At 45.7% G+C, this 23,819-nt stretch overlaps 1 protein-coding gene across 1 annotated transcript in view; it reads left to right on the top strand.

The window, feature by feature from the left end:
* The window catches only part of LIMCH1 (LIM and calponin homology domains 1), a 292,250-nt gene that overhangs the window by 100,900 nt on the left and 167,531 nt on the right, over positions 1 to 23,819 (top strand). Inside the window, exon 2 of the mRNA XM_060246331.1 lies at positions 11,364 to 11,434. Within this exon, the coding sequence (XP_060102314.1) occupies positions 11,364 to 11,434 (71 nt within the window). The remainder of the gene's footprint in view (positions 1 to 11,363; positions 11,435 to 23,819) is intronic.

Genomic DNA, 23,819 nt, shown 5'->3' with positions numbered 1-23,819 from the left:
TCCCATCCCCCACCCCCGTCCTGCCGGGGGACCCCTGAATTAACAGCCTAATCCCCCGCTCCCTAAAAATCTGATAGCGGGGGGGTGGGGGTGGAACGGCGTCGTGTCTCTTTCCCTACCTGGCTTCAGGCTTCTCCCTTCCTCCGAGTTACAAAGACCCGCCCACTGCCGGCCTGCTATTCGCTCCAGTCTGGCCTCCCTTTGTGAGGTGCATGCTGGGACTTGTAGTCCTTGCATCCTCTCACGTCTGCTGAGCATTATTCTCTATGTGGAGATTGATTCTCATAGGGTATAATGGGGAATTGATCTGGAGGTTTCGGGGGCTCTGGGGGAGCTGTTTTTTGAGGTAGAGGCACCAAATTTTCAGTATAGTATCTAGTGACTCTCCCCAAAGTATCTCCCAAGTTTCAAAACGATTGGACCAGGGGGTCCCATTCTATGAGCCCCAAAAGAAGGTGCCCCTATTCTTCATTATTTCCTATGGAAGGAAGACATTTAAAAAGGTGTGTGGTTCCTTTAAATGTGATGGCCAGAACTCCCTTGGAGTTCAATTATGCTTGCCACACCCTTGTTCCTGGCTCCGCCCCGATGTCTCCTGGCTCCACCCCAAGGTCTCCTGGCTCCATCCTCAAAGTCCCCAGATATTTCTTGAATTGGACTTGGCAACCCTAGTTTGGTCACCTGGAAGAAATTCTTACACAATACGTGACCGGACAATCAGTTGTTAAGATTAATAATACATTCGGTCCTTTAGATATCAAACAAAAGGATTCCTTCCTTCCTTCTTTTGAGACTTCCTTCCTTCTTCCTAGACTTTCTTTGAGTATGCTGGTATGCTTGCGATCATCAGCAGTAGGCCCTTGGTCTAAAAGTCAGTTTCTTGGAGGGGTCAAAATGCCATGGATATGGTGCTGGTGGAAAGTGCCATCAAGTTGCAGCAGACTTATGGAGACCCCATACAGTTTTCAAGGCAAGAGATGTTCAGAGGAGGTTTGCCATTGCCTGGCTCTCTGTAGTGTCCCTGGACTTCCTTGGTGGCCTTCCATCCAAATACTAACCAGGACCTACCCTACTTAGCTTCTGAGATCTGACAAGACTGGGCAACCATGGGACAATTGGGCAGTATCACCCCTATCTCTTCCTTATGCAGATGATGTTTCTTGCATCAACAGACGAGCAAAGGGGGTGATATTTCCCAGTTTTCTCCTCTTCAAAAGCACCCCTCATGCCTGGCTTGTATTTTTGTCTCCCCTCACAGGGCTCCCATAACTTTGACTTCCCAGATCAGCTTTTTGGAAGTCTTAGGAAGATGCAGATGCAACAGAAAGGTGCAAACCCTCATGCTCATGATTCCTGTGGGCCGACCGAATACGCTTAACGCTTTTAAAATATGCTTTTAAAACAAGTGTATTGCAAACTGTTAAAAATGAACTGTGTCACTGCAGGTAGTGCTTTCTGCTTTGCCATGAAACTTTTTTTCCCTTACCTTGGGTGTGTTTGGCATTCTGTCCTGACTCCACATGGAAGACAAAAGGCCTTGAGCCTTTGGAGTTTAGTGCCGTTGGAGTTCTGAAATCTTACTGGAGACTTTCTGTCCCATTTGCCCATTGGGAATTCTATGTGCAGCCTTTGGACGTACTGAAAAAGAATCTTGTGGGTTTTGCAGCTTTTTTGCAACTTATTGATGCATCAGAAACACTTTTGATATTTTTTCTGAGCTTTTGCCTTTGGTTGAGATATGTGGTTGGAGCACCCTATGCTAGAAGACGATTCGAAGCAGGAATAATCAAGTCAACCTCCTGTTTATTGGGACTCCTTTGATGGAACTGTGGAACTTTTCGGGAATTGTTATTGCTATTTAGTCTTCTATTGAACATATTTGTATGATTTTGTTTCAATACATTCTTAGTTATCCGGTCACTATAACTTCAGTTGTGCTGTCTTTATCCACATGGAAGACAGCAGAATCTTTTTAGCAAATTGGTTTCAGTGGATTCTGTTTGGTATCCATCCCCTTTTTAAAAATGCTTGTGCTTGGTTATTCTCCTCCTTTCTCCCTCTGGCTTTGTCCCCCTGGTGCTTACGACAAGTTGTTATATAAAAACAAGCGGCGGCAGCACAAACAGGAATTAAGGAAGAACAGATCGCATTTCTAAAAAGCAAAGTGAGAAATTGCCCCCTTTTTTGTGTCCTCACGTTGACACGGTTTCAGAATTACGGCTTGCGGTCCTGTCGCCACTGGCGTGTTACATAATGGATGAGTCTGTGCTGAAGGAGGCAGCAGGTGTTCTAACAATAAAAAAAAGAGCCAGTCATTGTTTCAGCTGGCATCTCCCCTCCTCCCTACCCCTACCCCCCACACCCTGCCAACAAAACCTCCCTCTATCTTGAGCAGCAGGGAGAAATAAGCCGTCACAGTAACTGCCACTATACAGCACCGCAAACAGTCATGATTGGCCGTGCCGGAAAATAAATTGGTGTGTTTTTCCATCTCTGGCTATGTAGGAACTGGTGAGTAATGCAGTGTCTTCTAGGGCTGTGTTGCTAGCCTGTAGATAACTACCGTAGGCATACCTAATGAAAAATCACATCCAATTATTACATTCATTGTCGCATGGTGACACCTACTAGGAAGACACCTACTAAAAAAGTAATTGCTTTAATACTTTTCAAAAAACATGTTGAAAATCTGTCATGTGTTTGAGTAAACATTAGAGTTGCAAATTCCCAATTGGGGACAGGGGATCCCCTGGTTTGGAGGCCCTCCCCCCCTCCCCGCTTCAGGGTTATCAGAAAGCCAAGGGGGGGGGGGGGTGGAAATGAGATATTCTCCCACTGTACAAACTTTCTTTCAATGCATGCTAGGGTTGCAAGATCCGACTCAGGAAATATCTAAGGATTTTGGGGGTGGAGCCAGGAGCAAGGTTGTGACAAGCGCAACTGAACTCCAACTGAACATCACATTTAAAGGGACTGCACACCTTTTAAAATAATGGAGGATGGGGGCACTTTCTTTGGGGTCTCATAGAATTGGACCCCCTGGTCCAAACGTTTTGAAAATTGGGGAGTTTTTTGAGGAGAGGCATCAGATGCTATGCTGAAAATTTGGTGCCTTTACCTCAAAAAATAGTCCCCCCCCCCGAGCCCCAGATACCCACAGATTGATTCTCTGTTAAACCCTATGAGGACCAGTCTCCATAGGGTATAATGGAGTGCTCAGCAGACATCTTCCTCTGCTTCAATTCAGCCTGTCTGGTCTGTTTGATCCTGCCCTTCCTCCGAGGGTCCCAGGGTGGCACACATAGTGTTCTCCTCTCCATTTATCCTCACGACAGCTCTGTGAGGTAGAGCTGCCTAAAAAATAGAAACAGTGTAAAATGCTCTAGATGTAATTGATTTTGTTGTTGTTGTTGTTCAGTCGCACAGTCGAGTCTGACTCTTTGCAACCCCATGGACAAAGTCAAAGTAATTGATAAATAATGTTAAATGAGAACTATAAAAAAACCCAACAGAGCGTGTAATGAATTATTTAAAATATTAATGTTCAGTAACACAATAACACTAACACCTAAACAATAATTTAACACACAAGGAAAACAATAACTTGAACCAGAAATCAATCTACCAAGTAAACTTCACCTTAGCCTATCACACAATAACTGCCTGAAACAAAAGTCTATACATTCACCCAAGATCCCACTGATATGGAGCAATCCAGCATTGTTTATTCTATGCTGGATATTGACTCTGCAGTGGTCTCCAGTGATAACAGTTCCTGCCTCTAACATAGAGGTTCCCAACCCCTGGGCTGTGGACCAGTACCGGACCGTGGTCTGTTAGCAATCGGGCCATGAGTTGTATAATTATTTCATTATATATTACAATATAATAATAATAATACGGCATTGGATTTATATACTGTCCTCCATTCCAAATCTCAGAGTGGCACACAAACTCCTTTATCTTCTTCCCCTACAACAGATACCCTGTGAAGTAGGTTGAGCTGAGAGAGCTCTCCCAGAAGCTGCCCTTTCGAGGACAACTCTGCCAGAGCTATGGCTGACCCAAGGCCCTTCCAGCAGCTGCAAGTGGGGGAGTGGGAAATCAAACCCGGTGCCTCCAGATAAGAGTCTGCACACTTAACCACCACACCAAAATAAAGTGCATAATTATATCATCCCGAAACCATCCCCCCTCCCCCGGTCTGTGGAAAAATTGTCTTCCACAAAACTGGTCCCTGGTGTCAAAAAGGTTGGGGACCGCTGCTCTAACAGGTGAGCTAGCCATAACTAACCATGTTTCACCAAGGCTCCCTCAAAGTCAGAACCACTTTACAGCATTGCAAATTGAAAAGGTTTTCTGCAGCATAAGCATTTTGAGAAGTATTCTTGCTTTCATGCACGGAATGTTACTGTGCTGCCTAATGAAAAAGATAAATATGTAGATGGTACTGCTTTTATCGCAATGTCTGATTTTGGTCACACACAGAGATCGGTTTTCTGGCATGTTTGAGATTTCGCTGGTGATGGGTCAGAAGGGGAGGGAACGGATCATGGTTTCTGGGGTCCACCACTGGTCGAGATGACAGCATTTGAACATGGCAGGCTTGTGCCAGGCTGCCAATGAGGTTGAAGAATTCGCCAAAGTCCAGTTGGCCCTCGCAATTCATGTCGCACTTCTTCATCATGTGGTCCAGGACGCCTGGGTCCTTATGGTTCTTCGTGAAAGACGCCAGCTCAGTGTTCATGAACTTCAGGAACTCAGATTTGGAGAGAGAAGCAGCGTTCCCATCATGGCTGGCGTAGCGCTGGAACACAGCCAGTATTGATTCAATGCAGCATTCGGTGTTTGTGGGGCTGATGGGGCACTTAGACGATATGTCTGCGGAGAGAGGGCGAGGTGGACCACAGCTATGGGGGACCACAGCACTGCCTACTGAAAAGTGTTTTTTGAATTTCAAATCTGGCTCTACTGGGTACTGATTCACTATTTAATTTATCTGGATACATATTAATTTGTATCTCACGTTTCTCCCCAGTAGGGAGCCAAAGCAAGCTTACGACATCTTTCCCCCACCCCTACTTCATTGTATCCTTGCAACAACAGCCCTTTTTAGATAGGCCAGTCTGAGGGAACCTCCTTTGAGGGAGGGGAGGCTGAAATTATGGGACTGGCCAAAGGTCACCCAGTGAGTGTCATGTAGGGTTGCCATGCCAGGTCCAACTCAAGAAATACCTGGGGACTTTGGGGGTGGAGCCTGGAGACTTTGGGGGTGGAGCCGGGAGCAAGGGTGCGACAAGCACGATTGAACTCTGAAGGGAGTTCTGGCAATCACATTTAAAGGGACTACATGTCTTTTAAATGCATCCTTCAAAATAAATAATTCTATAGGAGCTTGTAATGTGGCATGTGGATTGCTCTGGCTGTCTCGGGGCTCCAATTGTGCACAGGCATAATTTAATCTAGGTGCTTTCAAGGAATAGATAAAAGTCTGCTATCCATAGCTGAGTGGCAGGAGAGAGATGTGCAGTTTTCACTTTGAAAAGCATGAGCAACAAAGATGGGATGGCAGAGAGAACTGCCATGGGGAATCACAGGACAAGAGGCCCACCAGCCTATTGGTTCTTTTTGTTTAAGGTTAGGGGTGAAAACAAGTTCCACTCATCTGACCTTTCAGCTTTGATCTTCAAGGCAGTGACTGAGAAGCCTGTTAGCCTATCTAGTGAATCACCATTCCTGGCTATTAATAAATTAGTCATGATTTCATATGTAATAATTACTGTATAATACACATTTTACGTTGATATTCCATGCTCTTAAATGAGGTATGATCTGCTGACAATGTTGGGAAGTGAGATTGCAAGAGGAAGGCGTTGTTTTATTGGACCAGCAAGAACGTCACGGCTGTCCAAGTCAGTAAAGACTAGACTTGTGCATGAATTACAGTTGGATTCACATACAATCCATGTATGGTGTACAGTTGATAGTTCTTTGTGCATCAAGTAGTTCTCACATAATGTCAAACACATGGACAGCTGAACATGTGATTTAAACTCCACCATTATCCAAATACTGATTGCTGGTTTCATTTGTCAAATGGACATGTGTTGGCCGTTTTTACAAACAGATGTAACATATTTGGTAAAGGTAAAGAATCTCGTGGTGAAGATGCAGTACTGCAGTCCTAAACTCTGTTCACAACCTGAGTTCGATCCCGGTGGAAACTGGTTCAGGTAGCCATCTCGAGGTTGACTCAGCCTTCCATCCTTCTGAGGTTGGTAAAATGAGTACCCAGCTTGCTGGGGGGAAAGTGTAGATGACTGGGGAAGCCAATGGCAAATCACCCTGTAAAAAGTCTGCCGTGAAAAGGTCATGATGTGACGTCACCCCAGAGTCAGAAATGACTGGTGCTTGCAACTTTACTAACATATTTGCAGGCAGGATGTACCTGCAGCCTCTGTAACATGAATGGAGGCTTCTGTCCAAGCACGAGTGAAAATAACCAAAGAACAAAATCCATCTTAAAGAACAAAAATTCAACTTAGCAAGAGCAGTGTCTTGCCCCAAGATGATGTTTTGCCCTGGGTTCTTTGTCTGTGGCTCTGATGGGCATCAAAGAAGTGGTATTTTGTGTATTGTCTCATCCGTCCCCCAGTTCTGTTGTCTGAAGCCACTGCAAGAATTTGAATAAAAAGAAAGAAAAAAGACAGAAGGAAGAAAGCAGCAGTTCTGTTTCAGAGACTGAATCAATGTGGTTTCCAAAAGATCACACAAAATGTTTTGTGGCAGTTATTTACAATGATAATGATAACTTTGAACCCTAATCTTTATATTCAAATTGCCACATTCTACCCAGTAAATGCACGGTATGGTGATATTGGCCGCAGTAAGGATTCCATAGTAATCTGAAATAGCAGCATACCTACTTACCCTGCGGGATATTGTTTTGGGTTCCTAAAAAAGACGGAGAAGGAGTAAAAACAGAGAGTGTGAATCTTGGAAGGCCTGCTGTTTTACAAATGCTAATAGCCATTTCTGGTTTCTTTTGTATGGGCTAGGGATGCCAACCTCCAGGTGGCCTAATTTGCAAAGGAGCTCCTGCTAGAATCCCACCCCTGGTCACAGGATAGTAGGGTTACCAATCCCCTGGAGGGGGCAGAGGATCCCTCAGTTTGGAGACCCTCCCCCCTGCTTCAAGGACATCAGAAAGCAGGAAGACTGGATACATCAGGGATGTCTGCTGGGCACTCCAATATACCCTATGGAGACTGATTCCCATAGGGTATAATGGAGAATTGTTCCATGGGTATCTGGGGGTCTGGAGGGTCTGTTCTCTGAGATAGAGGCTCCACATTTTCCGCATAGCATCCAGTGCCTCTCCTCAAAACACCTTCCAAGTTTCAAAAAGATTGGACCAGGCGGTCCAATTCTATGTGCCCTCCACAAAAGGTGCCCCTATTTTTCATTATTTCCATATGGAGGGAAGGCATTTAGAAGAAGAAGAAGACTGCAGATTTATACTCCGCCTTCTTTCTGAATCAGAGACTCAGAGCGGCTTATAGTCTCCTATATCTTCTCCCCCCACAACAGACACGCTGTGAGGTGGATGAGAGAACTCTGGCAGAAACTGCCCTTTCGAGGACAACTCCTATGAGCGATGGCTGACCAAAGGCCATTCAGCAGGTGCAAGTGGAGGAGTGGAGAATCAAACCCGGTTCTCTCAGATAAGAGTCCACGCACTTAACCTCTACACCAGCTCCCCATCAAACTGGATTTAAAGGTGTGCGGTCCCTTTAAATGTGATTGCCAGAACTTCCTTTGGAGTTCTATTGTGCTTGTCACACCCTTGCTCCTGGCTGCACCTCCAAAGTCTTCTGGCTCCACCCCCAAAGTCCCCAGATATTTCTTGAGCCAGACCTGGCAACCCTACAGGACAAGTAACTTTCCTGGAGTAAGCCTTCGCCTGTTGGCTTCAGCCTCTGAGACTTTAGGTTAATCTCTGTGGCTATTTTAGTTCACTGCAGCAGTCTCTACTTGTAGAGAATCTTTGCTTGAGGACAAGAAAGCATGTTGGACTGTTTTTCTCCCAACCCAGAGCAATATGGAAGCCATTTAGCGCAAACCCAGCAAGAAACGGACACTTTCTCAAGCGTGATTCCCTATATCCTTTCTGAGACAAATGAGCTCTTCACGGCTGCGTTTCAAACAATGCAAGCCTAATACATTTCTGAAAGTAAATGCCTTGTCTCGCTCGCTCACTTAGAAACCAGATAATTGTGCCAAATAACAAGCCAGGGTCTCATTAAGCTTTGGCATCGCCGAGTCAATTGACTTAACGCTATCTTGTGGTTTAGGAAATATTTCACCTGGGGACAGCATCTGTTTTGTTATTTGTAACCTTTTGCTTCCCTTGTACACACACACACACCCGCCTCGCCTTTACCTTAAGCTGCTCTGACACCTGGGGCTTGTTAGCTTAATGCAGTGGATCATGTCAGGCCTCAGTAATATGAACTGATCCATGCTGAAAACAATTGTGTAAGATAGCTTTGTGTTAGCGGTCAGGCAGCAGCCGTGCTTGATGCTATTTGCTTCACAATTGATCTCGGTCTCTCTCTCTCTCTCATATAAAATTTAATATTGGTTTTATTATATTCTGTTATTCTTTGTTGCAAGTTTGAAAGCCCAACAAGGGTAGTTCTAAAGCTGTGATTCAGTGGTGCTGAATGCTGTTCTGGGTGGGAGACCTGTTGCCCAGCTGGCAATTGGTTCTGCTGGGTTGTCCTTTAGAGGAAAAATGGGGAGGGCGAGGCCTTCTTGCTACCTACCAGCATGGCTCGAGGGCAGGTGCCCATTTCCTCTTATACGGTAGCTAGCATGGGGAGAGTCAAGAGCCGCGTGGCGCAGAGTAGTAAGCTGCAGTACTGCAGTCCTCAGCTCTGCTCATGACCTGAGTTCAATCACGGTGAAATTCTGGGTTCAGGTAGCCGGCTCCAGGTTGACTCAGCCTTCCATCCTTCTGAGGTTGGTAAAATGAGTACCCAGCTTGCTGGGGGGTTTGTCCCAGTGACTCATGGTTGCTGAATTGTCACAGGCAGATGTGTAAGGCCCTAACTTTGAAATTGCTGTCTAAACCTAGGTTTGGATACCATTGTTAGGGACTATGGACATTATCCACAAAGAGCCCCTGCTGTACTGTATGTTTTCCACTGTGAAAGCCCCAAATGGTTGCAATAGAAAATCCACAGAAAATGAAGACTAACAATGGTATTTTAGAGTCTGCCTCAGATTTTGTTTAGGTATGGAGAGTACACTATGTTTAGGCACTTCATGTTAATTTCCTTTTAAAAGTACATTTTGACTATGATTATTATTTGCAGTGAACTAATTCCATGGCCAAAATGTGATATAGCCTCATAGAAGGTGGGTGGGGAGGGCAAATTTATCTCAGAAAATGAATTTATGCAGTTTTCTTGTGCAAGTTGCAATGTGACGAAAAATTATATTTAGCTTTGGTTCTTGATTTTTAATCATGATATCACTTGAGAAGCAGCCTCTTCCTGTTTTCCTGTGCTTTATAAATCTTATCAAAGTGTTGGCAAGTAACTCAAACAGCTATAGAGCATGAGATATGATTGGGAGATTTTGTGTATTTTTTTAAGGAGGTGGCCGAAGGAAATGCTTGCTTGTAACTCAGGGCTGTTGGACAAAAGACCCAGATAAGGGCCACCTCCAAAGCTTCCACACCGCCCATACAATATATTAATATGTCACCAGGCTAGGAAATAGATGCTCTTAGATCAGGATAGTTGAAACTCATTTGTTAGGAGGGCTGGATCTGACATAAATGAGACATTGTTGGACTGAGCCATGTTGGGTTGGGCTGGGCCTTGTTGGACTGGGCCATGTCAGGCCTAGGGCTGCCAAGCCCCCTGTCCGGGCAGGGAATTCCCCACCCTGGAGGAACCTCCCCCTGTGTCACCGGAAGTGACATCATCACCCGGAAGTGACATCATCAAATTGGTGGCACACACGTGGGGCTTCTCTAGCCATTTGGGTGGTAAAACTCTATGGTACAATAAAAAGGAAGGAAGGAAGGAAGGAAGGAAGGAAGGAAGGAAGGAAGGAAGGAAGGAAGGAAGGAAGGAAGGAAGGAAAATAGATTGGGGAGGGAGAGGTGGAAAGAAAACAACTTTAAATGCATTATCCAAGCTGCCAGAGAAATGCCTTCTTCAAGCTGGCCAATGGGGCAGTGGGGGCTTCGAGAGCCACACAATATGTATGAAAGAGCCACAGTTGGCCACCCCTGCTCCAGAGAGTATTACTGAGTACTACTGAGCTTAACTGGGGGGATAAATTCTTATCTGCAAGAAGATGGAAATTCACACTGAGCTGGAAGGTCTCATTTAATCACCATGTTAGATTTTCTTACAGTTAGCATAAATTTTTGTCCTGAAAAGCAAGTTGTGCAGATTCTTATTAATATTTATTAAATTTATAAATGGCCCTCCCCCAAAGGGCTCAGGGTGGTATACATCATGTTCCAGAAGAAACAGCAGGTTAAAATATATGATAAATAATAGATAATTAATAAAAACAATAAATGCATAGATAAAAAACATAGATAAAAACAGATAAAAACATAGATAAAAACAGTATGCCTCCTCCAAGTAGTTGATGGCATACACAAGATTTCTCTCCTTTGGCAAGGCAAATCATAGACCAGACATGGGGAAGAGTCCATGGCAAAAGGCCATTGCTGTCCTCAACCATAGATGACAGAGCCAATAGATGGTAACAGTCTTTTACCAGCTGACATCAGTAACCTATGCATTTAAGCAGACCCCATGTTTTTATTTATAAAAAGCAAGTCAGTAAAACAACTCTTTGTGTTTCCGGTTTGCTGTAGTGGTTAAAAGTGGAGGGCTCTAATATGGAGAATGGGGTTTGATTCGTCACTCATCCACATGCAGCTGCTAGGTGACCTTGAGTCAGTCACAGTTCTTTCAGAGCTGTTCTCTCAAGAGCAGTTCTCTCAGAGCTCTCTCAGCCCTATTTACCTCACAAGGTGCTGTTGTGGGGAGAGGAAGGGAAGATGATTGGAAGCTGCACTGAGACTCCGAGTGAAGGGCAGGATATCAATGTAATCTCATCTTCCTCCTCCTGTTAATCTGAAAATGGAGGTCTAGGCCACAGCTGGAGGAGGACCAAGTATATTGTTCCAGAATTGCCTTGCAATTTGTACTGCTGAGACTTTGGATGTTAAAAAAATGATATTTAGTGGACTAGGTTTTTTAAGAAGAAAGCTTTTGGATTTGCATACATGCTTGGGTGTTCATATTTCTCTTTTTTTTCTTTCACAGCTAGCTACGGGGAAAAACTTTGGAGACAAAGATTTTCGGACTGGCCTTGAAAATGGCGTACTGTTGTGTGAGTAAGTAATATTAAATGCTGAGCTATTAAACTTGTTATGAAGTCTGCATAATATCATCCAGGGCTTTTTTTTGTAGCAGGAACTCCTTTGCATATTAGGCTACACGCCCCCCCCCCCCCCATGTAGCCAATCCTCCAAGAGTTTACAGTAAACCCTGTAAGAAGAGCCCTGTAAGCTCTTGGGGGATTGGCTGCATCATGGGGGTGTAGCCTAAAACGCAAAGGAGTTCCTGCTACAAAAAGAAAAGCCCTGATATCACCATTTTTAAAAAAAATCACACTTTGGGGCGATTCAGTGAGCTTCTTGACCTGGCCTTGTGAATGCTTCCCCACCCATCTAAGAATGTCCATCAACACGTTCTGGAAAAGTCTCTTTTTAAAACAGCAGGTTGCGTTAAAACTTTCAAAGAAGGAGAGCTATTTTCCCAGGCTCTCTTGTACAGACCTGCAGCCAGGAATCCTCCGACCTCCAGCCATAGAAGCCTCTTGTGTGGAGATCTCCAGCTTAAGCACATTTAGCCAAAGCAAACAACCAAAGCTCATCATCAAATGTGTTGCATAGTTAGGAATTAGATGCTCATGGTGTGCTGTTCAGGCATCCCCAAAGTACACATGCACATCTGGTGGGAACGGAGCCATTTTTGATATGATGTATGTCTTGGCAGGGTTCAACAGGGAGGACTCGCAAATCTCCTTTAACGTTATTCAATACACTCGCTTCTCTTGTTGCCTGTTATCTCCACAGAAGCATTCTTCCCAGCTTAAGGGACCGATTTAGGGTGAGCAGCTGTCCCCCAGAGAGTTTGTGTGTAGGCTTATGGTAGTAGAAGTCGGTTTGTAGGGTTTTCGCTTCAAGAAACACAGCGGAGGCTGTGGGAGATGCGGGCAGGAGCGAAGTCAAATTCTCAAGGCTCCTGCTGTGTTTTATGAATGTGGTCTGGGACACCTCAGAGAGAGCCAAAAGCTGTCCTGCATAGCAGGGGCTGCCTTTCACTGATATGTGGTAAATGAAAGTATTTTGTCCTGGGGTCAGGAGAGCAGTGGGGAGCCAGGCCTCTACACATGGAATGCTCAGATTTGCCCACAGCATCCTCCGTTACAGAATTAATGGGTTTCAGGAGCAGGACCGGCTTAGCCACTAGGCAAAGTAGACGACTGAACATAAGAACATAAGAGAAGCCATGTTGGATGAGGCCAATGGCCCATCCAGTCCAACACTCTGTGTCACATAAGAACATAAGAGAAGCCATGTTGGATCAGGCCAATGGCCCATCCAGTCCAACACTCTGTGTCACATAAGAACATAAGAGAAGCCATGTTGGATCAGGCCAATGGCCCATCCAGTCCAACACTCTGTGTCACACAGTGGCCAATATATGTGTGTGTGTGTATATATATATATACACACACACACACACACACACATACACACACACACACATATACATACATACATATACATATATACTGTTTATATATATACTGTGGCTAATAGCCACTGATGGACCTCTGCCTTCTGGAGGTGCCGAATTGGGCGCTCTCCCATGTGACTCGGTGATGTTATAAGCGCAGAGGGGTGCCAGAAGTTAGCCTTGCATAGGGTGCCAGACAGTCTAGAACAGGGGTGGCCAAACTTGCTTAATGTAAGAGCCGCATAGAATAAACACCAGATGTTTGAGAGCCGGAAGACCTGAATGTCAGATGTTTAAGAGCCGGGAGGGAGGGAGGAAGGAAGGAAAATAGATGGGGGAGGAAGAAGTGGAACGAAAGCAACTTTTAATGCATTCCCCAAGTCATCCGATGGGGCAATGGGGGCTTTGAGAGCCACACAATATGTGCAAAAGAGCCGCGTGTGGCTCCTGAGCTGCAGTTTGGCCACCCCTGGTCTATAGCCAGCCCTGTTTAGGGGTCCCCCCTGGGGTCCAGCTGGGCTCCAGGACATGGGTATTATTCGGAGGAATGGGACCCTGCTGGTCTTAGAATTCGAGAGGGAGGTGGTTCATGCTCTCTCATTCACTGACTCACACCCGGCAGCCCTTGTACTCTCTCTCTCAGCCTGGATTTCGCTGAGTCCCACCTCTCGTGAGCGTTGCACAGTTCCTCCCCCATTCCTGCTGCCCTAGGTGCTCCCTCTCTCCCCAGGTGTCTCCCCACTAACTGGGTCCTGATCAGGAAGGGGGCAGCACAGGCATTCCCTTGCCTCCTCTCCCTTTTGGGCTAAACACAGGGCTGGCCCTAGACTGTATGGCACCCTAGGCAAGGTTAACTTCTGGCGCTCCCCCTCCCCACCCCACACTGATAATATTATGGAGTCACATGGGGGCATCCAATTTGGCACCCTCAGAAGGCCGGCGCCCTCGGCAGTTGCCTAGTTTGCCTAGTGGCAGAGCCGGCCCTGGTTGAACGCCAGTCTCCCTCCTGCTTTCCCCCCTTTTGTTGCGTCACTGGTAGCCTGCCTACTTCCCAGTTTGGAAGGGTGCCTTTGGCAGGACTTGCAGCATCTGGACTCTGCTTGGTATTCAGGAGGGAGTTATGCAGTGCCACTGTGGAGGGTGTTGTTGAGGGTCTGGGGGCGCTGTCGGCCGAGAACTTCTGTTGGTAGTGCTTGCAGTTTAGCCCTGGCTTGGGTGCCGGAAACTCTTATCACTTGATATGTCATCAGAAGAAGATGAATTCTGGGCAATTGAGAAGTTTACAAGTTTTGTTACCAAAAAATATTAACCCACTCAGAAAATATATGAAATCTCCAGGTGTGGCTAGGATAAAAACAAGTCTTGAACCTGTGAATCATAGCCTCCCAAAGTCTATGTGATGATTTTTTGAATTCCCTCAATACATGTCAAGATCATGGTCGAATGATTCAATGGGTGGTTAAAATTGCTGTAGATTTCTCTAGAGGAAACTATTTTGAGCAGGGCTTTTTTTGTAGCAGAAACTCTTTTGCATATTAGGCCACACCACCCTGATGTAGCCAATCCTGCAAGAGCTTACAGGGCTCTTAGTACAGGGCCTACTGTAAGCTCCAGGAGAATTGGCTACATCAGGGTGTGTGGCCTAATATGCAAAAGAGTTTCTGCTACAAAAAAAGCCCTGAAAGGGAGATCTGTAGAACTTGCCATCTTGTGCAAATGCTGCTCTGTTTCCTCTCAGTTGTGTGGTTCCAAGGTTGTGACTGAGACTGGAATGTGTATTGTAGCAGTACAATCTATCAGTGAGTGCAAAAAACCCGCAACACTTTGGAGAGGCTGTTCTTCTTTTGGGGTTTAAAGAGAATGCACTTCTGTTTTCCATAACATTGCCCGTTCCAATTGTTAATGCAGCTGTGCTTAGGAGCGAACCTCTTTGTGTTCTAAGGAATGATTTCATGGGTCCTGGCACAGTGCTTTGGACGGACTCTTCCTGCACACAGCAGTTTCCGCAAGAGCCAGAATGAGACGCAATTCCCTTTGTGTTTCTTTTCGTTTTGCTTTGAGTTAGCATTACTGTAGAAGAGATCACAGTCGCTCGGAGCCTTTCTGGTTCTCTCGCCATCCTGTGATTTCGCCAACTTTCTCAGTGGAGGGTTTTTTGTTTTTGGTGACCCCTGAGGGCTTTTCGAGGCAGCAGACCTTCAGAGGTGGTTTGCCATTGCCTGCCTCTACATAGCAACCCGGGTATTCCTTGGGGAACTTCCATCCAGTTGCTGAACCAGTTGCTTAGCCTCCAAGATCTGACGAGATCAGGCTAGCTGGGATCATCTTAAGTCAGGGCAGGAATGGCAGGTCAATCTAGTCACTGCCTTTTCAGTAATTTTTCTGCTGCAGAGGCCACCAGTTTGTATCTTGGCAGTCAGCTCAGTCCAATTGGGAGCCTTCCTCCAGCCTTAGGAGTCTTCCTCCCATGCAAATGGCTCAGCCTCCAGGTATCACTTGGATATCTCACACTATTACAACTGATCTTCAGACAACCAAGATCAGTTCCCCTGGAGAAAATGGCTGCTTGGGAGGGTGGACTCTATGGCATTATATCCTGCTGCAAACAGCCCTTCCCCTCCCCACATCCCACCCGCCCCAGGCTCCACCCCGCCCCCCCCCCCCAAATCTCCAGGTGTTCCCCAACCCTAGCCATTTCTGTCAGAAGCAGAAGAACTGGGTTTTAGACCCCACCTTTCACTACCTGAAGGCATCTCAAAGCAGTTTACAATGTCATTCCCATCCTCTCCCCACAAGCTACACCCTGTGTGGTAAGTGGGACTGAAAGAGTTGTGAGAGAACTGTGACTGGCCCAAGCTCAACCAGCAGGCTTCATGTTGAGGAGTAGGGAATCAAACCTGGTTCTCCAGATTAGAGTTTGCTGCTCTTAACTGCAACACCAAACTGGCTGTCCTTAAACTGGTGACTCCATAGAAGACTCCTTAGGCTGGAGAAAGGTTTCAAACTTTACTGAGGCCAGTGACAGGGTACCGACTGCTGTATGTGACGCTATGGAGTGTCACTTACTGTGTGTAGCGATATTTTGGAATTGTGGATTTCCTTGCACTTGCTCCACATCATTGGCTATCCCTGAATAGAGCATGGAAGTGCCTGATACTGCATTGCCCCATGGGGTAAGGGATACTTTATAGCTCAGACAGCGAAGCCTGTGAGCTATACAAACCTGTGCGCAGGTTATTTAGAAAATTAAGTATCTTGGGAAGAAAAGGGAAAAAAAAGAATGGCTGTAACTTTAGAGCCTTTGTGATAGATTTATTTCAGGCAATGAGGCCAGGCTTGAAGTCAAAAGATTTGGCACCACTATAGTTCCAATACTTCCTGGAAAAATGATTTGTCATAAGAGAATTAGAGACCGGAAGACATCTAAGAAATTAATCTTTACTGTGAGGAATTAATGGGAAATGAGCCCAAGGGGGAAAGGTTCCTTTGTCCCACTTTTAGAAAATTATTTGTGATCTAGAGATTAAGACAAACATTGGTGGGATATACTGTATTTTAAAAATGTGCAGCTCAGACACTTCTTTTGTGAGGTAAATGTGATGGAAAATGAGCTTCTGGTAACAAGTAGCAAAGCAGCTGTGATTTGGGATGCTGAAGTCTCATCTCAGCTACAGGCTCCTGAGGTGGCTTATGACAAGCTCTTTGCTTTCAGCCTCATACTGTCTTTAAGATGGAATAATAACAGGGTGTTTTGTTTAGCTTTTGTACAGGTTGCTGTGAAGCAATTTGAACTTCAAAAGCTAGTTCTAATGAAATACTTACGTGTTGCCTCTGCACCACCAGCCGAGGCGATACGACAGCTAGGGTTGTCAGTGCCCATGTGGGGGCAGGGGATCCCCCAGTTTGGAGGCCCTCTCCCTGCTTCAGGGTCGTCAGAAAGCGGGGGTGGGGGTGAGGGAAATGTCTGCTGGGCACGCCATTATTCCCTATGGAGACCAAGTCCTAGAGAATAATGGAAAATTGATCTGCTGGTATCTGGGGCTCTGGGGGGGCTGTTTTTTGAGCTGGAGGCACCAAATTTTCAGCAAAGCATCCAATGCTTTTCCTCAAAAGATCCTCCAAGTTTCAAAATGATTGGACCGCGGGGTCCAATTCTATGAGCCCCCAAAGAAGGTCTCCCTATCCTTCATTATTTCCATGGAGGGAAGGCATTTAAAAAGTGTGTGGTCCCTTTAAAATGTGATGGCCAGAGCTCCCTTTATGCTTGTCGCAACCTTGCTCCTGGCTCCATCCCCAGTGTCTCCTGGCCCCACCCCCAGTCTCCTGGCTCCACCCCCAAGGTCCCCAGATATTTCTTGAATTGGACTTGGCAACCCTAATGACAGTACAGTTTGAAACAAATGTGCAGAAAGCAACTCCACCAACTAGAAAGAGCTAAATGCTGTTCAAAATAGCAACGACTAAAACTGAAGTAACCAAAACGCAGTCAGCAAACAATTTAAATCATAGTATGTCCAAATACAGATAAATAAGAGAAGAAGCTAAAACTATACACCAGTTTTTAAAAGCTGAGTGGAATGGGGGAAAAGCTTGCCCTGCACTAGAAACATCCAAAAGCTAATGTCAGGAGTAGAGCATTAGGGAAAGGTTGGGAAAACTCTGAAAAGACCCTTTATGCAGTTGCCAGACAGTAGGGATGCCAGGTCCGACTCAAGAAATATCTGGGGACTTTGGGGGTGGAGCCAGGAGACTTTGGGGTGGAGCCAGGAGCAAGCACAATTGAACTCTGAAGGAAGTTCTGGCAATCTCATTTAAAGGGACCACATAAATTTTAAATGCTTTCCCTCCACTTGGAAATAATGAAGGATAAGGGGCACTTTCTTTTGAGGCTCATAGAATTGGATCCCTTGGGCCAATCTCTTTGAAACTTTGTGGGGGGGTGTTTTGAAGAGAGGCACTGGATGCTATGCTGAAAATTTGGTGCCTCTACCTCAGCTGATTGGCGCGTAAAACCGCACTGCGTCTTCACTCAATGCCCGGTCAGACCAGCAGCCGCACTGCGCTGCTGTTGCTCCTTCCAGTTCGGTGTAGTGGTTAAGTGTGTGGACTCTTACCTGGGAGAACTGGGTTTGATTCCCCACTCCTCCACTTGCACCTGCTGGAATGGCCTTGGGTCAGCCATAGCTCTGGCAGAGGTTGTCCTTGAAAGGGCAGCTGCTGTGAGAGCCCTCTCAGCCCCACCCACCTCACAGGGTGTCTGTTGTGGGGGGAGAAGATATAGGAGATTGTAAGCCGCTCTGAGTCTCTGATTCAGAGAGAAGGGCGGGGTATAAATCTGCAATTCTTCTTCTTCCTCCTCCCCACTTCCTGGATGGGAAGGAAGTGGGAGGGAGCGGTGTCAGCGCTCTTTTGGGATGCGGTTCCTTAGTGTGGCTGCTGGCCTGATGAGATGTTGAGTGAGGACACAGTGTGGTTTTACCCACTGATTAGCTGATCGGCAGGGGGGCAGCCTTTAGACAGCCTGGGAGCGGCGTGCGATTGCCCTTCCCGGCATTAAAATAGACCTGGGGTGGGGAAGGGAGGGAAGAAAAAGCACGGGGTGGTGCTGAACCACGTGGGGAGGCATAGGGGACACTGTGGAGGGGGGCAGCAAACCACCAGGCTGCCTAGGGTAGCATGCGCAGTCGGGCCAGTGCTGAATCTGTAGGGCACGACATGTCTGTTTTCAGTTTGTTGGTATTTTTCCACCTGGAGAACCTCCTTATTACTGCTCATATTTGGCTGTTCCTCTCACTATAGGCATGTTTTTATCTTAATGCACCTTAATGCCCTACCATCTGGAGCAGGGCTATCGAACTAATTTGTTAGGAGGGCCGGATCTGACTTAAATGGGACTTTGTAGGGCCAGGCCATGTGTGTCATAAAATGTAATGCCAGGTAGTGGAGATATACCTTATAAAAGACACAAGTAAACACAATTAAAAATATTTTTTTAACTTAAAATACAGACTTGCTTAAAACTCTCGTGATGTTTTGTTTAAAATGGAAAGGTGGAGGAATAGTGGGATTTCACCATGCAATTTTAAAAATAAAACATCAAGAAAAAGCACAAGGATCACAGCAGAAATGAAAAATATAAAATACTCTCTGACTGGGAAAACATGAAATGGCTGGGCATAGCAAGCTTCCCCACCCCCCACGGGAATGGCCGGGCATAGCAAGCTCCCCCCACCCCCGGGTCTACTCAGATTGGCAACGGCTCTCTAGTGTAATATCCCCCTTTGGCTGTGGGCTCACCAGGCACCAGTTCTCATCAACCCTTTATTTTCAAGGACCTAACTCCAAGAAGCTTCAGCTGGCCGTAGGAATACTGGGAAGTTAAACTGAGCTCCACACCATTGAAACACATTGCAGCACAGACAAAATTGCAGGGGAAACATGGAATTGATTTTCCATTAAGGTCTCTGTGCCCAGAGACCTTAATGGAAAATCCACTCTGCATTTTCTTTGCAGCTTTGCTTCCTGCTGCAGCTGGCAAAGACAAGGCAGAAAGAGAAGGGAAGTTCGGCAGCCTTGGAGCTTCAGAGAGTGAGGACAGAAGAGGGGATGGTGGAGAAAAGAGCCCCACAGGCCTGATTAAAGCCTTGGGTGGGCTGGTTCTGGCCCGTGGGCTGGACATTTGACACCCCAATCTAGAGTTTTGCAAGGGAAATATCTTAAAATGTTAAGTGACAGTGGTGCAGGTAGTGTAGACACCTTTTATCATGTAACTTTTGAATGTAATTACTTTTCTGAGCCTTTTAATTCTTCCTTTGCTCCAAAATATAGACCATATGGGGTGAGAACAGATGGGTGTTTAAAACCACCCCAGGGATGGGAGGCAGGCGGACCAAAAAAACCACGTCCACACATGCACATCTGCCTCCAGTCCCCCTCCAGCCCCTAGTTGTCCCCGGCTTGCCGGGAGCCAGCTTGAAAAGGCACCACTTTGAAAGTGGTGCCTTTTCGCTGGGGCACCTCCAAGGAACCTCCCTAACTGTCTGGAAGGCCAGGAAATGTCCCTGGGAGCTTCAGACGGGACACGTGAGCATTCCAGACGCTCCCTGGATGCCCATGGCTCGCCGCTTTCCCAAGCGCCTTCCAGAAGCTCCGGGACGCTCTCTTTCCAGCTGCCTCTTTTCAGGGTACCTCAAACTGCCCCAAACCGGCTGTCTGTTGTTGGCCATGGAGACATTATATCTTTTATTAGAAAATAATTGATCTATCACCCTCTCAGCTGTGAAATTTTATGCATCATTGGTGGATTTTTGCAGTCGTTCAAATGGGATCTGGCTTTTCCTATACTTTAGTAATCTGCTTAAAACTAGCAAGTTAAGAAGTGAGGTAGATAGAAAAGACCCTTTCCTTTGAGATTGCTCATCTTACCTCAGGAGACAGCGGAATACAAAAGCAGACCTGAGAAGATCAGTTTACTTTTCTGGGAGAGACTATATGAGGCGCTTGCACAAATCCGAGTATCAACAACAGCAACAATAACATATTCTAGCAAATTCGAGCAATACTTTATTCTAGCAAGCTCAAATGCGACCATTCATTACAGACTGAAATACTGGAAATGCCGAAGAGATTGAGCTAATTTCTACTCATGAATGTTAGTGATGTTAATGCAAAGACAAGGCAGTGGCCCCACTGATGGACCGCCTGATGGCACCTGTTTTTTTTGGCCACTGTGTGAGATAGAGTGTTAGACTGGATGGGCCATTGGCCTGATCCAACATGGCTTCTCTTATGTTCTTATGCATCATTAGATCCTAAGGTTCTTCCACTAATGGCAAAACCTCTTTCCAGTGGACAATTCCCTTTCCACCTGTGGAAGGCTCCTTGCACCCAAGGAAGGCTAGAGCTGTTAGTGGAACAGGACCATTTCAATCCAACCCATCATTTTTCTTAAATGATGAGCACCAGCCTCAAGTTTTGATTTAACCTTGACAATGACTTGTTTGGATGCCTGGGGTAAAAGGGTAACCAAACTCCTGTTGCAAAAATTAGAAAGCAGTAGCTAGCACAGAGAAGGTTCCTGCTCAGGACTGGAAATCTGTATCTGTCTGCAAGTACAAAAGGATTTAAAAGGATTACTGAATGTCACTGAAGCAGATAAGCGAATAGAATAATTTTTGACTATTTAGCAGAGAAGTGGGAGAGGGAAGATGGAAGGTTCTCATCAGTCTTGTCAGATCTGGGAAGCTACGCAGGGTCAGTGCTTGGAAGGGAGACCACCAAGGAAGACTCTGCAGAGGGACGCAATAGCAACCCACCTTGAAAACTCCTTGCTGGGGTTGCCATAAGTCAGCTGTGATGACTGCACTTTATACATGTATAATATAGTGGGTTCTATGCAATGATGAGACGAGGTGGTCGTGATCATAGCTCTTTTATTGAATACAGCATAGGATAGGGCTGCCTCAAAAGACTGGGCCAACTATATATACACACAAAGTTCCTGCGCTAGCGTGCTATTGGACCATTCAAACCAGCAGGGGGCTCGTGATTGGAGCAAGGCAGCAGGAATTTGGATCCTACTGCCTATTGTTCCTGAGTCCCCAAGCTCAGTCCTACAGGCTCCAATGAGCCAGGCAAGAACTCCATATAATAGATACAATTCCAACCACATATATAACAAGATGCATCGAAGAGAAGTGGACACCATTGGTTCCCTGCCACTAGGCAAACTAGGCAATTGCCTAGGCCAGGGGTGGCCAATGGTAGCTCTCCAGATGTTTTTGCCTACAACTCCCATCAGCCCCAGCCAGCATAGCTGATCGCTGGGGCTGATGGGAGTTGTAGGCAAAAAACATCTGGAAAGCTATCATTGGCCACCTCTGGACTAGGCCGCCAGCCTTCTGGGGGTGATGAATTGGACACCCCACATGACTCAGTGAAGGAGGTCTCCCATTCAGATATTTGCCAGAGTTGGCCCTGCTCAGCTTCCGAGATCTGACAAGATCAGGAAGCAATTTCAAGTTTTGTGCTTTTCATTTCCCCCACAAGTCATCTCTTTTTGAAAATTGGTTATCAGTGCAGGGGCACCAGAAGCTAGCTTTGCCTAGTGTGCCAGATAGTCTAGAGCTGCTCCTTTTCCCATCTGGAACTCCTCTCAGTGTAGATACAGAAGGCTGAAGAGGTTTGTGGATATAAACATGAAACTCATTAGGCAAGCAAGATGGAAAGAGCCTGGCCTGAAATCTGGTTACAAAATTCTCGGTGGTGTTCAGAGGTCAAAAGGAAATGCAAAGTGTTTTGGTCACCATCTCTGGCTTGCTTAGTCTGGAAATTTTAATCTAAGGGATGTTTGGCAGGTCAAGAGGGATGCGTTGTATCCAGGACAGTGTAAGTGAGGCTGCAATGTATCCAGGACAGATGCATATTCTATACGGAGATACTTCTGTATTGTCTCTGGTCATCTAAACGCAACCCTTGTGCAGCAGAATACAATTGGGCTATATACTATAAAGAACGGTGCAGAGAACCACACAGACCAACTCATGAAGGAGATTTTGGCCAGGAATCCAGCCATATTGTTTTTGTAAATTTTTTCTGCCTGTCATTTAAAGCTAGATTAACCCTACTGGCAAATGTTTGAACAGATGTTTTTAATTTTACCAGTTTGTTTTAAAGTGGTAACTCACTGTTAATACCAAGTAGTCTCTTTTTTAAAAGCATTTAATGAGTGATCTAAACAGTGTTTTTGGCTGGCATTTAAAGTCAAACATTGAGGGAGATTGCAATTAACAAAAACAAAGTCTGGTGTGGTCCCTCATACCGGTAGGGGAAGCTTCTGTCTCCCCCTCCCCACCCCCCCACCCCCGGTAACTTGTGAACTGTGTTCTGTTTTCCTTATTACCACAGATATCTTGGGTTAAAGATTTCACTTGAATTTTCAAATCCATTCATTGTCCATTTTTGAAGAATAATATAACACTGAAAATCTCAAGGTTTTTTTTTTGTCTGATAGATTTTTATCCAGTAGATATTTATAAATTTGTGAAGTGTAAACCAAAGATCTATATACCCAAGAGTGTTGAATTCATTGTTATGAGGGCCAGAGTGTTGAATTCGTTGTTATGAGGGCCAGTTCTGACATAAATGAGACCTTGTTGGGCCAGGCCATGTGTGTTATAAAATGTAATGTCTGAAAGCAAAGATACAAACTTTATAAAGGACACAGAGTTTCTTTCTTTCTTTCTTTCTTTCTTTCTTTCTTTCTTTCTTTCTTTCTTTCTTTCTTTCTTTCTTTCTTTCTTTCTTTCTTTCTTTCTTTCTTTCTTTCTTTCTTGTGGTATTGTGGGAACTGGGTAAAGGAAGCTCTGGCTGTTTCCCTCCCTCCCCAGGGGATGAGGAGGGGAAGGAGCCTCAGCCAATAGAAGGAAGAGAGGCTTGGTTCAGTAGCTCTGCTGTGTGACTGAGTGAACCTGGCAAAGCAAGCTCTCCCTCCCTTCATTCCTCACTAAGGGAGAACCCTCAGCCATTGGAGAAAATAGCTTTGCTTTGTCGCTCCAGTGTGATAGAGCAAGCCTGGCAAAGCTAGCTGTGATGCAGAAGGAAGCAAGCAAGAGGGAAAAGGAAGCAGATTGCATGGGATAGGAGCCCTCCAGGCCCCCAGGCTGCATGTTTGACACCCCTGCTATAGACTGTATTACTTATATATAACTTACAGGTGTGTTGTGTGTTTTTTCATTGTTAATATACACAGCATTCCTTGAAAAAGCCAGTTTATTTATTTGTTTGTCTTGGTTCATTTGACTTGTGGGAGACTGCATGAAGGAGAGGGAGAATGGGGGTTCAGAATCAACATCAGAATTCATTGTGGGACTTTGGCTGCTGGGTCATGCTGATTATATACCTGGTTTGCTAATTGCTTGGATGTTAACAAATCTCGTAACTGCAGTTGCATACCAGCTTTGGAAGATTTCTCAG

This window comes from Heteronotia binoei, chromosome 9 (assembly GCF_032191835.1).
Source record: "Heteronotia binoei isolate CCM8104 ecotype False Entrance Well chromosome 9, APGP_CSIRO_Hbin_v1, whole genome shotgun sequence".
Taxonomy (NCBI): Eukaryota; Metazoa; Chordata; class Lepidosauria; order Squamata; family Gekkonidae; genus Heteronotia; species Heteronotia binoei.
Note: the sequence above shows the minus strand (reverse complement) of the source record. Positions and strands in the feature narration are given on the sequence as shown.